The sequence below is a fragment of the Lytechinus variegatus genome, chromosome 10, assembly GCF_018143015.1.
Source record: "Lytechinus variegatus isolate NC3 chromosome 10, Lvar_3.0, whole genome shotgun sequence".
In the NCBI taxonomy this organism is placed as follows: Eukaryota; Metazoa; Echinodermata; class Echinoidea; order Temnopleuroida; family Toxopneustidae; genus Lytechinus; species Lytechinus variegatus.
Window position 1 is genome coordinate 16,031,904 of NC_054749.1, and position 15,903 is coordinate 16,047,806.

Below are 15,903 nucleotides of genomic sequence, written 5' to 3' on the forward strand. Positions count from 1 at the left end.
CCAAAAGATCAATGACAAATTTATACTATATATTAAAACTAGCAAATCAATGATGTGGAGCTCATCTGGTATCTCGCAACAAAATTTAACACAATCTTAATTTCAGCCCAGTTCACACTGTAGTGAATTATACTGGTGACATAAATTGAAAATATACAATTGAAATTGATGAAGAAATGACATGAAGCACTTTTTGTGATCTATGAATAAATTTCATGTAAATTAAGCATAACAAGTCAAATTTTCTAAAATCTGTGTAGAATCTTGGTAAACCTCGTGTAGCTCTCAGATGGAACAAAAATAATCAAAATCAAGAAATGAGTAAGTATTTTTTGTGAGTTTTGGAAATACATGAAATAAATTAGCATATTTAATGAGTTTCAAAATTCTGAGTTGAAATTTTGCATCACCACTTGAAATTTTGCATCACCACCTCGAGCTTTCATATAAAGCAAACAAAATTGAAATTGATGAACAAATGAAGAAAATCTATAGAAAATCTTACCACAATCATCTCGTTCATCACTTAAGTCAGGGCAGTCCACAATCCCATTACAGTTGTTTTCAGGAAGCAGGATCTTATCACCAGCTGCACATAAGCTGATATCTAAAATGATAAAGCATTTTAACCAGTTGAGTCCTAAATTCTGTAATTCAGATTTGCTAACATTTGAAATGCAGAAAACGAACCCATTATTGCGAGGGAGTTGAGCAACTGGGGGGGGTATAGGAGGGGGTGTCCCCCCCTCAAACGGGAGGGAGCTTTTGCATTTTTGGACTGACAATTGTGCAATTTGATGCATACCTTGAGAGAAAATTCAGCCGCAAGAATTACTGTACCTGGATGTGTTATGATTTGCTTAACCAGAATACAAAAATGGATAATGGTATATATTAGAAAAAACAATAACATCATCAATAATTCACAAAATACATCCAAATCCATACTCACAAAATTCTCAAATCTGAATATTCACATGACGAAAATCTTAGGTTTAAAGGATACACACAAAGAAAATTCACGAAAGTGATGATTATAGACAAATTATATATGAATGGAAAGGTCTTGTCTTTTTATACACAAATATGTCACTAAAAAGTCTTACAAATGTTGTGGAAATGCAAGAAATGAAATTAATAGAGACCCTTCTCAGCCCCCCAGCCGCCCCCAGGCAGACATTCACGCGATCGAAAACAGTCGAGAATAATGATGTCACATGATCGACTACACACTATCTCTCTGTGCATAATACACTGATACACCTTCCTGGTCTCTATTTTTCTTCGAATTTACCGTTTTCTTCATGTGTTGTGATATCCGATTTCGACATCTTCAGACTATAAGAGAACCAGAACTGTGTTACTTTGTCCATTTTTATTGAATTATGAACTGGAAAGACCGATTTTGTCCACTCGACAGTCTTCGTTGTGTTGCTCTAATTCCAAGCTGTACGGTCCCATTCACTTGCTGCCGATGCAGGTTACGCTGTTTGATCCAGTCAAAAGTCAAGGTAAACATGTTTGGAAACTGTAGTCTGTACTTGTTCTGACGATGCATTCAGGTCACATGACAGATACAGATCTGATATAATTTTAGAATCATGCATTTTGGCATGACTACTATTAAAATTAAAAAGTCTTTATTTTAGAAATAATGTTTTTGCACAATTCCAGCAGATTTTTCTTCACAAAGACTTCAGTCAGATTTCTAAATAAACTGGTCAGGACTCAGGCGATTAAATTATTTAGGAGCACTGGCATGGACCATGGCTGAAAATATGCTGTTTCAGAGGAATGTTTGGCATTATCGTAGTTTTTGTCACCAGTCCATTCACTGCCGTTTATTTCGTCAACGGCGGTGATCCACTCCCATTGACTTTGTACACAACGAGCGCACAAACACCAAATTTCACGATAAGGCCGAATGTTTTCACGATAAGGCCAAATGTTTAAGTTTTTATTATACACAGGTCTAGTACCCAATGCGTTTATGCTCAGGAGGGCCCTGTATCGTATACATCCAGATACACAGAATTATATCACCATAATGCCGATGTCATGATCGAAGCAAGACAAATTTTCAGCAGTGGTTACCCTGATCATGCTGATTCCTGGCCAAAACTAGAGTCTGGTGTTTCTTTCTGATTAGAGTGCTTCTACATATGAATGCGTAGTGCCTTCAACATAAAACAATGAAGATAAATGCACTCTTTGTAATGACACAGAGTACCGTACCTCAAGTGATTCACTACCGCTAAGCGGTAAGTAGAGTGGGGCCTACACAAACATCACTTGAGCGTTGAGGTAGAGCACCAGTGTTCTGAGTGGAATTTTTCAGGTGTCTAAACCTACTATTATTTGTTGTTGACCGGGAATTACATGCCACCGCACGTCGTCAATCATCAAGATAATGAAATTCATACTTTGATTTGATTATTTAAATTATTTCTTTATTTTTTTCTCTCTTCTACACACAGATCTGCACACTTGCTGACTCTGGTGACTTCTGGTCTCTGCTCGCTACTTCAATCTGGGAGATTCCATCATGTCCTCTTACTGATTTGGATATAGCCATTTTTTTCTTCACTCTTTCCAGGAGCTACGATGCAAGTTTTGGACTGATAATGATGCAACAGAAAATTTATCTTTATCTATCTTGGAAACGATTTTGAGCACAGTTTTGGAGAGAACTAAAAAAATTGACTTGGACAGGAATACAGCTTGTCGAAAATAAGAACACACAACTTAAAACGAAAAAAACAATTTTAATGTTATTAGGGCATTTTGCAAGAAATTTTCTAATCAATCACACGTCCCAAATCAAGGGTAAGTCCTTTGATTAAAGACAAACATGTACATGTAGTTGAACTGCTATTGCAACTCGACCTTATTACGCTTGAATTTGAATTTAAGACTTACGCTTGATTTGCAATGGAACATAAGTTTCTTGCAGTGCCCCATATTTGTGTTTTGTTATCAGATATCTAACGTGCTGATTTTTCTCGAAAGGTATAATATATTTGTCCTTTTAAACGGTATTTGAATATGGGTACGCCTTTTATTTGTTTTCCACAATATTTATTGCATGTACATGTATGAACAGAAGTGAAATATTTATTGTGAAGCACTGAATGTTGTGTGCTGTTGTGTGATGGTTCATCATTTTTTTTTGTTCTAAGACTGTAAGCCTGGTGGGTGTGAGGAAGTGGCCTGGATGAAAGAAAAGTGAACATGTGCCCAATTACAGATTTGCATATTTTAAGACAATTTTGTTTCTGGATAAATATTGCTATGCATTCCCTACATTAAGAGTAAAGGAGAAGTCCACACAATCAAAAATTCATTTGAATTTAAAGAAAAATAAGATATTGCAGGAAATTTCATAAAAACTTTGATTCAAATTTATATAATTACTACTCTAACATTGAGAAATTTTGCCTAATTTATAAAACGATGATATGCTCATCTGTGTCGATGTGCAAATTACACTAACCATTATGTCACACGCACTAAGTTCTTTTGTATTTTGTTGTTTGATATATTTACATGACATGTAGATTTGATATCTAATTTTCTATTTATTTTCTGAAAAATTTTCAGAGGGATTTTAATTCCTCCAAATAACATTTAGAGTTACAGTTCCGTAAATGTAACCTATTGTGTTCGGATGAAGAAATTCCTATACTCAAATCTGCAAAGAATTAAAAAACAAAATGCCACAAAAAAATTAGAAACGAATGTGATGTGAGTGACAACACTAATTTGCATATCATTGTTTTGTGACTGTTTTGAGTAAAAACAGCAAGGGAAATTACTCTATTCAAATAATTTTTAGTTGATGTGGACTTGACTTTTAACTCATCCTGTACCCCTCCCATCCCAAATAAGAGTAGAATCTAATCAAGAACTTGAAAATCAAAAGCAGCAATTAAATAAGATTTGATAAATACAGGTCTGAATGGGATTTCACAAGAAAAAAAAGCTGGGTAGGGACGAGAAGGAATAAAAAAAAATAACCAAGTCAATTCGAGTTTTGAACCAGGGTCCTCGCACACGACAAAACGATGGCCAACACGTTTGGCCACAGGTCATTCCCTACATTATGGTGTGCTTTTAAGATATATGAAACAAAGTCTGCTCGCCGCTGTGGGCTAATCATGTTTCGGCAATTCAACTGCAATTTCAATCATTTCGCGATGGATATTGCCATGTTATTTTGTGGTTCCTGACTTTGTTTAATACGTAATGAAATTTCATAATTTTTTTTCAGTCGTGACGAAGAATTTCTATGCTTTATATTGATTATAATATCAATTTGTCGCAAGTGTGATTTCTAAGTGAAAATATGCTTTGTTTATTCAAATATATTTCTTGAAAAAAAAAATCATTTTTTCTAAGCTAAATATCGGTTACCAAAATTCGTTAAATGTGCACTTTATTTCACTGTTCAGTAAATTCAAACTTTTATCTATATAACAAGACCAATCTTGTGAGGAATAAACAATTCTAAGAGCAAAAAACGCTGATTGGAAAGATCGTCTTCAATGGGCTGCTGTCAGCTCAGGCCTCAGCTGCTCACGCTCATTGTGTGACGTCACTCAGCTGGAGCTCGCAAGAGGACCGATGGAAGGCAGAAATATGGCATGAAAATAAATCATTTTTGAGAGCTGATTTCTGCAAACTCTAATGACTATTTTGAAAAGTGAAGTTATATATCTGATTAGTAATACTTCCCCTTTACAATGATGACCACAAAAAGGCATTATAAAATACTTTGGATTCTTCGGGTGTCTCCTTTAAGAGCAGTATACCCCAAGTTTCCCTTATCATCAAATCTCTTCTCAAAACCCTATTGCCCTCAAGCATGAAATTTAAGTATAGAAACATCTGTTTCTTGACCTCGGTCCGAAGATAATACACCCCAGCATCAATGGTCACAGCAGGGGGCCACACACGATGGATTGCAATTGAGACCTTTCGTTTTCTGTGACGTGCCATGTGGACGTACGAGATTAAGGAATTTTGGGAGCACTGCGCATGCGCGAAGTAATCTGTGACGAGCCTTTTCGTCCACTGACCAAATCTGTGACTCGTATTTAAGGGTTTTGACGTTCGGTGTCATAGTGCTCGAACGAGCGCTAGTTCGAACATGATGACGTCATCCCAGCTTGGCAAAAATGAATGAAGCCGCATCAACACTCGAGTTTCGTTGATTGAGCAGGGCTGGTAAACTGCAAATTACTGCTTGTTACCAGCTTTTCCATTACATTTAGTGTGTCCTGTTTTTAGACACTACATATCCGATAGGTAATTGATGTTTTATTTCCAAACAACCGTGTGTTTTCGGCTTTTTGCGCAAGAGTGCAAATGTTGCACCCACAGTCGCCCCACTGGTTCGTAGCGTGATGCTACGCCTGATTCTCCGGCCAAGCATCGGCCCACGGCCCGCTCGCTATCACGCTGGTATATGCTGTGGCGTGGTACGGGTACGTCGACTTAAATCGAAATTGTTTTCATCAATGTACGAACGTGATACTGAACGAGCGGTGTCACCACTTCCGGTGAACTAGGAATACGTTGCAGTCGCAGACAATCGAAATCTCTCTAATGTATGTTCTGGTGAGAGCATGGAGTTCCATGTATACATGCGTTGATAGAAACTTTTTTCTTCCTTTCTTTTTCTTTCTTTCTTTCTATCTTTCTTCCTTTCTCTCTCTCTTCCTTCCTTAATTCCTTCCTTTCGTTAAGACTGTATCGTTGCGCGAGTGAGCGGCATGCATCCCATATTTTCTTACTGTACGGACAGAAACTAGATGGGATCTGCATCGCGGTCCTTGCATGCTAAACATACCATAATTTTTATTCCGCATACTTTCCTTATTTCGAGGTCGATTTTCTTCGTTCGAAATTGAAAATGGACTAGTATTGGATGTCTGAATGTAATATGCCTTTGAAAACGTGATTAATATCGAATACAATAATTTCTTTCTGAAGATCCTTCTACAGGCAGACAAGTCTTATGTAATAGCACAGCTGTTGTTTATCATTTTGTCCTTGGCTCAACGCTCGTTTAGCTGGCCTGTGGTGGTGAAATTGAGACAAGGGGATTACCTGGCCAAGATGGGTTTATCGGGGTTGGAAAAGTTGTTTGAGATTTGCAAACGCAAAACGGGGTATGCGACCGCAGTTTGCAGTCCGAAGTGAGGTCGAGAATCAAACGGGAAATTTTCGTAATGAGATTTTAGGGATATGAAATCTCCAAAAACAGGACAATTCAGTTAAAAGCTAAACCATTGGCAACACTGGTTATTCACCTGTACTGACCGCACAGAAATGTTCTTAGCACTAACAATGTGCTAGCAGAGACTCTGTTACAGCCAGCGGCAGCGATGCCTTATCTTTGAACAATGCATTACTTGCACATTGAAATAAATGTTTTGACTTCTGAATCGAAAAGATGTGACCGGTCTTACTGTAAGCGCTCTGGTAGGCTTACAACATTTCTGTGAGGCTGGCACTGGGCATTTCACACGATGCCCCTTGACATCTGGGACTCCTATTGATCCAATACAAAGGACTCTGGTGGAGACTTTGGTATGAACGTATATACAGGTTTATTATACAGGCCAGCTAGGCAGGTCAATCAACAGGCATGGTATCCATGTTGCGGGAGGTGTATGGAGTGCTTAGATATCCATACTGATATCGTAACATCCCCCTTCTTCTGATAAGATTGAGAATTTCAATATTTCAAAGATATTGTTTTCAAACAATACTTTTGGTAGTCTGCAAATTTTGGTAATTTGGCTTAGTTATGATTTATCAGATAATAATATAGAAATTGTTTGGTTTGTGAGAATAATACCAATTTGTGATAAACTGTATGCATCTTCAATTTTACATAACTTCAATCTTGTGCAAAACTGAAAATAATTTGGATAACCGGATTGATCCTGAAATCAATATTTCCAAACAATAATTTTTGGTTATAGTGTCTTTTGATAATTTCGTAAACACTATCTTGACATACCAAAAATAATGTACAATGTTTATACATGTATATAATAAACTTAAAACTACACTAATGTCTTCAGTGTTGTCTTCTTTCTTCTCTTTCTCTTCTTTGTTTGAGAGTTTAGAGTGTTCATAATGTTCAATCTTCAAACATGAATCTCTCTGGTTTGCGAATAGTGCGTCCAGACCTCGTGGTTTGTGAGTGTGTCTGTTGAGATTGATTAGAGTTGGACATTGGTGCTCGTTGGACGTTGTCTTCCTCTGGTTGAGTTTCTGTGGAATGGTCTTCTTCGAACCTCACACGCTTTGGAGTTGGGTTGGTGGATGGAACTTCCCTCAAGTGAGATCTATTTCTCCTCAAGATTCCTCCATTCGGCGTTGAAACTTCATAGGACCGAGGTTTTTCACAGACTTTGGATACTTTGGCTGATATCCAAGTGTTGTCTCTTGGATGCAGAACTCTCACTGGCTGTCCTACATGCAGTGGTGGCAGATCAGAACTTGCATGTCGATCATGCACTTCCTTCATTTTGTCTTGCCTATTCAAGAGAAACTCGGTAGTAGCAGAATCTCTCGAAAGATAGTGACTTGGCAATGTGGTTCGGATGGGTCTTCCAAACAACATCTCTGCTGGTGATCTCAAGTTATTGTCAACTGGTGTTGCTCTCAGGTGCATCATGGCTAGTTGACTGTCTTGGCTAGTTTGAGAACACTTCGTCAACAGATTCTTGATTGTACGAACCATTCTCTCAGCTAATCCGTTGGATCTTGGATAGTGCGGTGAAGAAGTGATGTGCTTGATATTCCACTTCTTGCACATGTCTTGGAATGGTTTCCCGACAAATTGTGGACCGTTGTCGGACACAATCTCTTCTGGTGGACCAAACAGACTGAAGATTCCCGTCATCTGTCTTGCTATAGCTGCACTGGATGTATCGGTTAGCTTAGCAATGATCGGATACTTGGAATAGTAATCAGTAACGAGTAGATACTCTTGTCTATTGAGCATGAACAAGTCGGTTCCCAGTCTGGTCCATGGTGCTGGTGGTACATCATGGGGATGCAGTGGCTCTTTCTGCTGTCTTGCTTGGTGTTTCTGGCATGTTTCACACTGCTCTATCAACTGATCAATGTCCTTGTTGATGTTTGGCCAGAACACTGTCTCACGAGCAAGTCGCCTCGTGCTTTCAATTCCCATGTGTCCTAGATGAAGCTGTCTAAGGATGTCATTCCTTAGTGTCTTCGGTATGATGACTTGACTTCCCTTGAAGAGTACTCCGTGTGATACTCCGATTTCATCTCTGTAAGACCAAAATTGACGAAGGGATGTCGGCAATTCTTGGATGGTCTCAGGCCATCCCTGAGTGACTATTTGCCATAGTGATCTGAGAACAGGATCATTAGCCGTTTCTCTCTGAAGCTCTGTTCTCTTGTGTTGTCCGAAGTATATCAAGTCAATCTGGTGCGAATCTTCGGCTTCAGAGCAGATGGATTCCACTCTGACATCTAGTGGAACATCGCGTGCTTCCTTGGGATTAGGAAGTCGGCTCAAGGTATCGGAAAGAATCATGTCTTTTCCTGGTCGATACTTGACTTGAAATCGGTATCCTTGGACTTTGATAAGCAATCTCTGTAGACGTGGTGGTGCACTTCTAAGAGGTTTCTTCCATATCATCTCCAATGGTCTGTGATCTGTTATGACGGTGAATTCCTTCCCGAACAGATATGTATGGAAGCGGTTGATACCAAACACTAGGGCTAAGGTTTCCCTCTCTATGTTGGAATAGTTGGACTGTGCAGTGGAAAGACTTTTGGATGCAAATGCAACTGGTTTGCCTTGCTGGAGCAGGCATGCTCCTAGCCCTTTCATCGATGCATCTACCTCAAGAGTTGTCTCCTTCTTTGGGTCATAGAATTGTAGACATGCACCTGATGATACTGCACTTTTCAGGCTGTTCAAGGAATGTTCATGATCATCGTCCCAGATGAATGGTACTTCCTTGTCTAGAAGTTCTCGAAGTGGTGCTGACTTCTCTGAGAAGTTAGGAATGTATGCTGCTAGGTATGTGAATAATCCTAGGCATCTCTGAACATCTTCTTTGTCCTTGGGTGATGGCATTGAGGTGATAGCTTCTACCTTGCTCGGATCTGGGTAGATACCTGATCTAGTGTACTTGGAACCGAAGAAGTTGATGGCTTCCTTCTTGATAGTACATTTGGAGCTGTTGAACACTAAGCCTTCTTGCTTTGCTGTCTCCATGAGTAAGTATAGATTCCTATCGTGTTCCTTCTCCGTTCTTCCTATGATCGCTATGTCATCTGCGATGCATTTGCAGCCTGGCACATTTTGGACAATCCTATCCATATGCTGCTGGAAGATATCCTGACTAGTACACAACCCAAATGGTAGCCTTTGGAAGCGGTACCTTCCAAATGGTGTACGAAATGTGGTGAGATCCTGGCACTCCTCTGATAGGTGAACCGACCAGTAACCAGCCTTCGCGTCTAACTTAGAGAAGTACTGAGCTCCTGCGAAGACAGGTTGGACCTCTTCCAAGGTTGGTACCTTGTGCGGGCATCTCTTCAAGGCATCATTTAACCTCCTGGGGTCAAGACAAATCCTGATGGATCCATCTTTCTTCACAACAGTGGTCATGGAGCTGCACCAATCGGTGTGGTACTCAATTTTTCTGATGACTCCTTGCTGCTCCATATTGTCCAGTTCCGCCTTGATTTTGTCTTTCAAGTGTACGCTACACTTGCGGGGATCGTCTATGTTAGGTTTAGCATCATCCTTGACATGAAGCATTGCCTTTCCCCGGAAACTACCAATAGCGTCAAACTGATTCGGATATGCTTGTTTGAGATCCCTTACACTTGTGATAGGTGTTTGTTTAGGTTTAGGATTGGTTGTAGGTGTTTTGTTGTCCATTGAGTGAATTGTGATAATTCCAAGGTCAGTGCAACCTAACAACCCTAGGATCGCTGGACCCTTGACATCTGCTACATAGAAGGTATGTGTTGACCATTTTGTACTCTTGTATCTACACTTTATGTCTAGTGTACCCTTACATGGAATTTGTGTCTCTCCGTAAGCTATAAGTTTTATTGTTGTTTGTTTCACTACCGATTCCCACTTTGGACCGTAAATTGCCTTGGCGGTACGTACTGTGATAGTGTTAGCACTTGCCCCCGAGTCCACTTTTAGGTAAAGCTTATGTTGACCTTCTCTCTGTGGGCATATTATATCAATGTTAGCAAATGCTACAGTACCTTCTGGATTTACAACTGTGTGTGGTCCATTAGTGTGTATGGTGTCGAATTGTGCTACGTTGAATGGACTATCTGTAGATTGATAATGATCATGATCTGTGGTAGTATCATGTGTTATGTCCATTTCGCTTATTGGTTTACTCTTTCGACTTTTCGATTTTGATCGTGATTTGTTTTGTTTTGGTTTCCGGTCATCAGATACCGTGTCTGATCTTTGGTCATCTGATCTACGATTCTGTTTACGACTACGATCATTTTTCGATTTACGACAGAATTTGGCCCAATGGCCCTTGGTGCCACAGGCACGGCACTCATCGTCATACGCAGGGCACTGACGAGGTTTGTGGAAACGTCCGCAGTTACCACATGCTTTTCGTCCCTGGTTACGCTTGAACGAATCGATATTCTGTTTAGGGTCTAGTGTCTCGAGACATTGTCGGCTCGCAGCAACTGCCTCGTATTTACGACCTTCTACCAAAATTTGTTCGACCTTGTAACCTTTCGGTTGATCTAGCAATGACCTTTGGAATTCGAGACTTGGAGTTGACGCAATCACTAGCTCCATGATTCGCTCATTTAACTCAGCTTCCTCGAAATCGCAATTTTTGGCTTTGTCCCTACACCTGGTTACGAATTCATCGATCGTTTCATCTGGTTTCTGCCTGTACCGCATTAGCTCTAAGCGGTGTATGCGAAAATTGATATTGACCTTTAACTGTGCCTCTAATAGTCTCCATAGCTCTTGCGGTTTTTCTTTATCGGTCTCTGATAGCCCTGATGCATTGATTCGACGCAAGCCTTCATTGCCTATCGCAATCTTGATTTTTATAGCTACTTTTCTCTGATCAGTTATGTCTTGGTCTGCTAGAATCAGCTCCATTCTTTGTCTGAAAAGCTGGAACTCTTCTGGTAGGTCTGTTGCCTCCCAGTTCATTTCTGGATATTTTCCACTACTCATTGTGTATGTTCGCTGTACGTATTTAGGTATTTAAATGAATGAGTGTAGATATTAATGTCTGATTATATCCACGTGTGAACGCTCCTTACAGTCACAGGTCGACTGGTGATGATACCTGTATCGCACTCACTGCCCTGTGTGAATGTCATTAGGTGTTTCATGCAGTGAAAATGTTGGTCACTCCCACTCACTTCTCACACTCCAGATTTACATTTAATATTAGGAAAATATTAATTCATTGTTCACACTCCAGTCCAGAAAATTAAGTAATTTAGGTTTTATCAACTTTTAGTGTATGTTGATCTTATGATGCAGACCTCTGTGCCAGTGATTGAACACAGTTATAACTTATTCAGGCTATATTTGATTGTTTACATTTACCGTTAGCATCTCGCTCTTTCTCACAACACGGTTTGATTTGCTGTGACAGTGCATTGGGTATGCACAGTACGGTACAGTAGCGATGCGATAGCCGGGGCGAGCGGGCACCCGTTGGGTTAGTAAGTAGGTTATGAAGCATGCGAATTTCGGTAAAAAGACATGCAGTTTACTTCCCAACAATACAGTATAATAATAATAATAATAGCCAATTTTTATGAAGCGCTTTTCCCAGAATGGCCCAAAGCGCGTTACAGCATATTATTACCCCGGTCATTGGATTCATTTCAATCCCGCACGAAAAGTGCACAATTTCCACTCCCTGGGGAGCATTCCTTGCATTTATCGCAGCCTCATTATGGCGCTGGCAAAATCAAACATACAATATCTTTCGCATCCTACCGGGTACCCATTTAGCACCTGGGTCGAGAGTGGCAAAGTGTGGATTAACGCCTTGCCAAAGGACGCTAGACCGCGGTGGGATTCGAACACACGACCCTCTGTTTACAAGGCGAGAGTCAGAACCACTACACCACGGCTCTTCCAGTATCTGGTTACTTGATCCTTGTCATTTCAAAGTCGATCACTGGTTTCAGCTGCCACCATGATCCAATACAAAGGACTCTGGTGGAGACTTTGGTATGAACGTATATACAGGTTTATTATACAGGCCAGCTAGGCAGGTCAATCAACAGGCATGGTATCCATGTTGCGGGAGGTGTATGGAGTGCTTAGATATCCATACTGATATCGTAACACCTATAGGTGCATGTTGCACAGGGATTAAATGGTTTAGATAGGCAATGGGTTTAACAGCTAAGTAGCAATTTCTCTGAATCCTAAAGGCTACAGGGACAACTTATTTTCAGGAGGCTGTGGGTATATATGTTCTAAATTCTGAAGATTTTGTACAGGGATTACCCCCTTTCTAGTAGGCAGCAGATAACAAAACCAGAGATTAACAAAATCAGTGAGGTCAAATAAGGAAATATAGGTTTTCTTTTTTCCAAATCAGTTGTCATGGAGAGGGGAAAATCAGAAATGCTTGTTATGGATAATTTTTCATGATAGAAAAAAAATCATGTTTCTCAATAAAGTGACACTAGGAGGAAACAGTGAATCAACAATGCTTCTATTTAAAAAAAAATGTTGAAATGAAACTTAAGAATTGTCTCTAAACAGTTTTCCTAAATACGCTACCATAAGAGTTCATTCTGACGACGATGACAGCCATAGTTTGCATTGTGTTCTTTTGTTTTATAGGAGATGCACAAATACATAAAGAAATACCTTCCAGTGGGAGTGCTAGTATTCCGAGAACAAACGATCCTCCATGTTGGCCATGGAACTCTATGACTAGATCTCCCTCTGGGAAGACCTTGTCTCCAACTTCACTCCAAGCGAGGTCTTCATATTCTGGCAACATCCATTCAATCCCTTCTTGTCCACTTGAAGTTTCAATGACGTTCCGTATGACGAGTGAGTCCCCTTTCAATTGGACGAATTCGATCAGGACTATGAGAGCATCTGCACCATCTTGCGATGAAACATGCCAGCTTGAACGGGTGTATTCATATCCAGCATAGTAATATGGAGGATAACTGTATGGCTCAAAGACAACCTTTTCCCCTGTTGCCACAGTAACAGCTGATGGAAAGAAGACAGAAATTGAAAATAAGAAATATATAACATAATTGTAATAAAAATAATGGGTCGCATTCTGATAACCAGGATTTATTTAAACCTGGGTTAACTTTTAACATTTTTATGGAGTGCCAGTTGTCAACTTATTCATCAATTAATGTTTTTATCATTATGCTGCAAAAAGGTGTAAAAAAATCATTGAGTCATGAAATGGAAAGAATAGGAAAACAAAAAATACTTTGAATTTCATTAAATTGATTGAAACATTATAATTACCACAATATGGAGGAAATATTTTAAAGCCCAGCTCTCCATACAATTGGGGTTTAAAATTCTAGTTTAGACTAGGGTTAAACCTAGGTTTGATAATCAGCATACCACCCATTATCTATTAACCTACAGGAGAGTGGCTGATTGTGCTACAACTACTCATTTGAACTCTAGATCCCAGCCTGCCTGCAAAGGGCTAATATAATGATGGATATCGCAATAAACAAATGACTGCGAAGACTTTTGGACATAAATGCAACAAAATAACAAACAGTACATGGGCATAGGCTCAAGCTACAGCTGATTAATAAAATAGAAGATATCAGTCTCATCAAATGATTTCAAAGGCTCGTATACTGGCTCACTTAGAAGAGCATCCATCTCACTACCAGGTTTAGTGTCCAAACCCAGGCCAAGTCAGACTAAAAGACGATTGAAGATGGGAGTTGCTGCTACCCTGTTTGGCATTCAACAATTTAGGGAATAGAGCAACGCCAATCTGTTGCTGCTTAGTGGCCTGCGATCAATTAGGCAAAATGTATTTTCTGTCTATTTCTGATCTCTATTCTGAACAATAAAACATGGATTATTTCTATTATTAAAATTCTTAACAAAAAAGTAAAACTCGATTTGTGTGTTCTCCCCAGGTTAATACATGGACAGACATCACACTCAACAAATGATGTCAATGGTTTTTACACTAAAGGCAACAATCAAATTAACACAAAGCCATATCTAATAATAAGATCTTTAACAGTGCATGGCTGTAGTGGGGGAAGAAAGGAGAAAATCCAAAATGTGTTACATCATCTTATCCTCACAACTGAAAGCAGATGCAAGTAGTTTCTCCATCCACAAAATTCAGATGCTATGTGTCTTTTCACTGTCGCTTTCCAGCATTCCCCATTATATTGTCCATGATAAAATGTGAGCATTGGTACAGAAAAGCCACTTGCGGAATTCCTGCAGGAAGAAGCAGCGCTGGCTTTAAAGAAGGTCCCTTTGTAAGGAAAGGACCAAAGACCCTGTTAAGTGAGATACCTACAGCAGTTCGTTTCATCAGAACCGTCTCTGCAGTCAACCTTGTGATTACATACATCCTCTGGGCTGATGATATCCACACTACTCCCAGAACTGCAATCATATCGCCCTAGGATGCAAAGAATAGAAATAAAAAAGAAAGTGATATCCATGGCAAAGATCAAGCAAACCATTACTTCCAAGTCGATCTTGACAAAGCAAAACCAAGTAAAGATTGTTTTAAAAATATCCAGCATCCTATTGTTAAACTATGGCCATGGAGTCCTTTCATTTGGTTGGCATTTGAGCTCTGTTCACAATTATACATAGTGCATGCTAAGGAGTTCAATATACCATAATATGAGTATCCATAGAATTCAAATTTCCTGTGTGCATTTATATTTCAACTAGGCTGAGTTGAAATATAAAAAAACAAGAAAAATTATAAATTCATGTATACGAATGATATTGCATATTGCATGATAATTAGCATGTACTATATGTTGTGTGTTATAAATCCGAACTTACCTGAACTTGATGTCACAATGTGATTCAATTCATAGCGCTCTGTAAAAATGAAGGTGTATATGCATAAGGCCTGCTGGATAGCTGTGCACTGGAGCTGCCCTAGATATCATGCATGCTTGCAGGATTTTGCTTTTCGCTTTCAATATTTTCGCTTAATTCCGAAGTGTTGTACAACACAAATAGCGAATATTCATCGCAATGAAAAATATTGCAGAATCGTTTTCTTCAAGGTACATCACCCAATGAGGTTTTGTACACAAGCTACTTTGCAGAAATTGCTGGTATATGCCATGATCATGGTCATATACCGGATTACGAAATTGTAAAAAGAGGGCAATCGACCAATGAGAAGCCTGCTCTCATACAACCCATCTTATATTCATGTATGTCTTAATATCATGATAGTCTTTCATGCAATGGTGCCCAAATTACTTGATTCACATTCCGCATCTGAAATTATCTTATACATACAAAGGAATTGAAATGTACTTCTTTATGGTAAAAGACAAACATCCATGCTAATATGACTATAAAAAAAATTATTTAATGAAATAAGAGGTATTATTGTGACAATTGGTAACAGCCTTCATTCAGCTTGAAAAAATGCCTTTTCTTCAAAGCAAATGCATGAAAAAAAACCTCAGAAGAGTTCCAAATTTGTCTGTTACATTTTTAACGTTTTCCTTTTTTTAATAGCATGTTGTACTATGTAATATTTGATATTGTTGGCATTGCATCTATCTTTGCTTTCTCTTTCTCTCTACAATGTTCTTGTTTCTTGTTTATTCTTGTTTCCTCCATTTTTCTGTTTCTCCATT

General features: G+C 39.1%; 1 protein-coding gene across 1 annotated transcript in view; it reads right to left on the reverse strand.

The window, feature by feature from the left end:
• The window catches only part of LOC121422473, a 181,350-nt gene that overhangs the window by 49,185 nt on the left and 116,262 nt on the right, over positions 1-15,903 (reverse strand). Inside the window, exons 32-34 of the mRNA XM_041617541.1 lie at positions 14,583-14,687; positions 12,914-13,270; positions 506-607 (exon numbers count right to left, since the gene is read on the reverse strand). Coding sequence (XP_041473475.1) covers positions 506-607; positions 12,914-13,270; positions 14,583-14,687 — 564 coding nt within the window. The remainder of the gene's footprint in view (positions 1-505; positions 608-12,913; positions 13,271-14,582; positions 14,688-15,903) is intronic.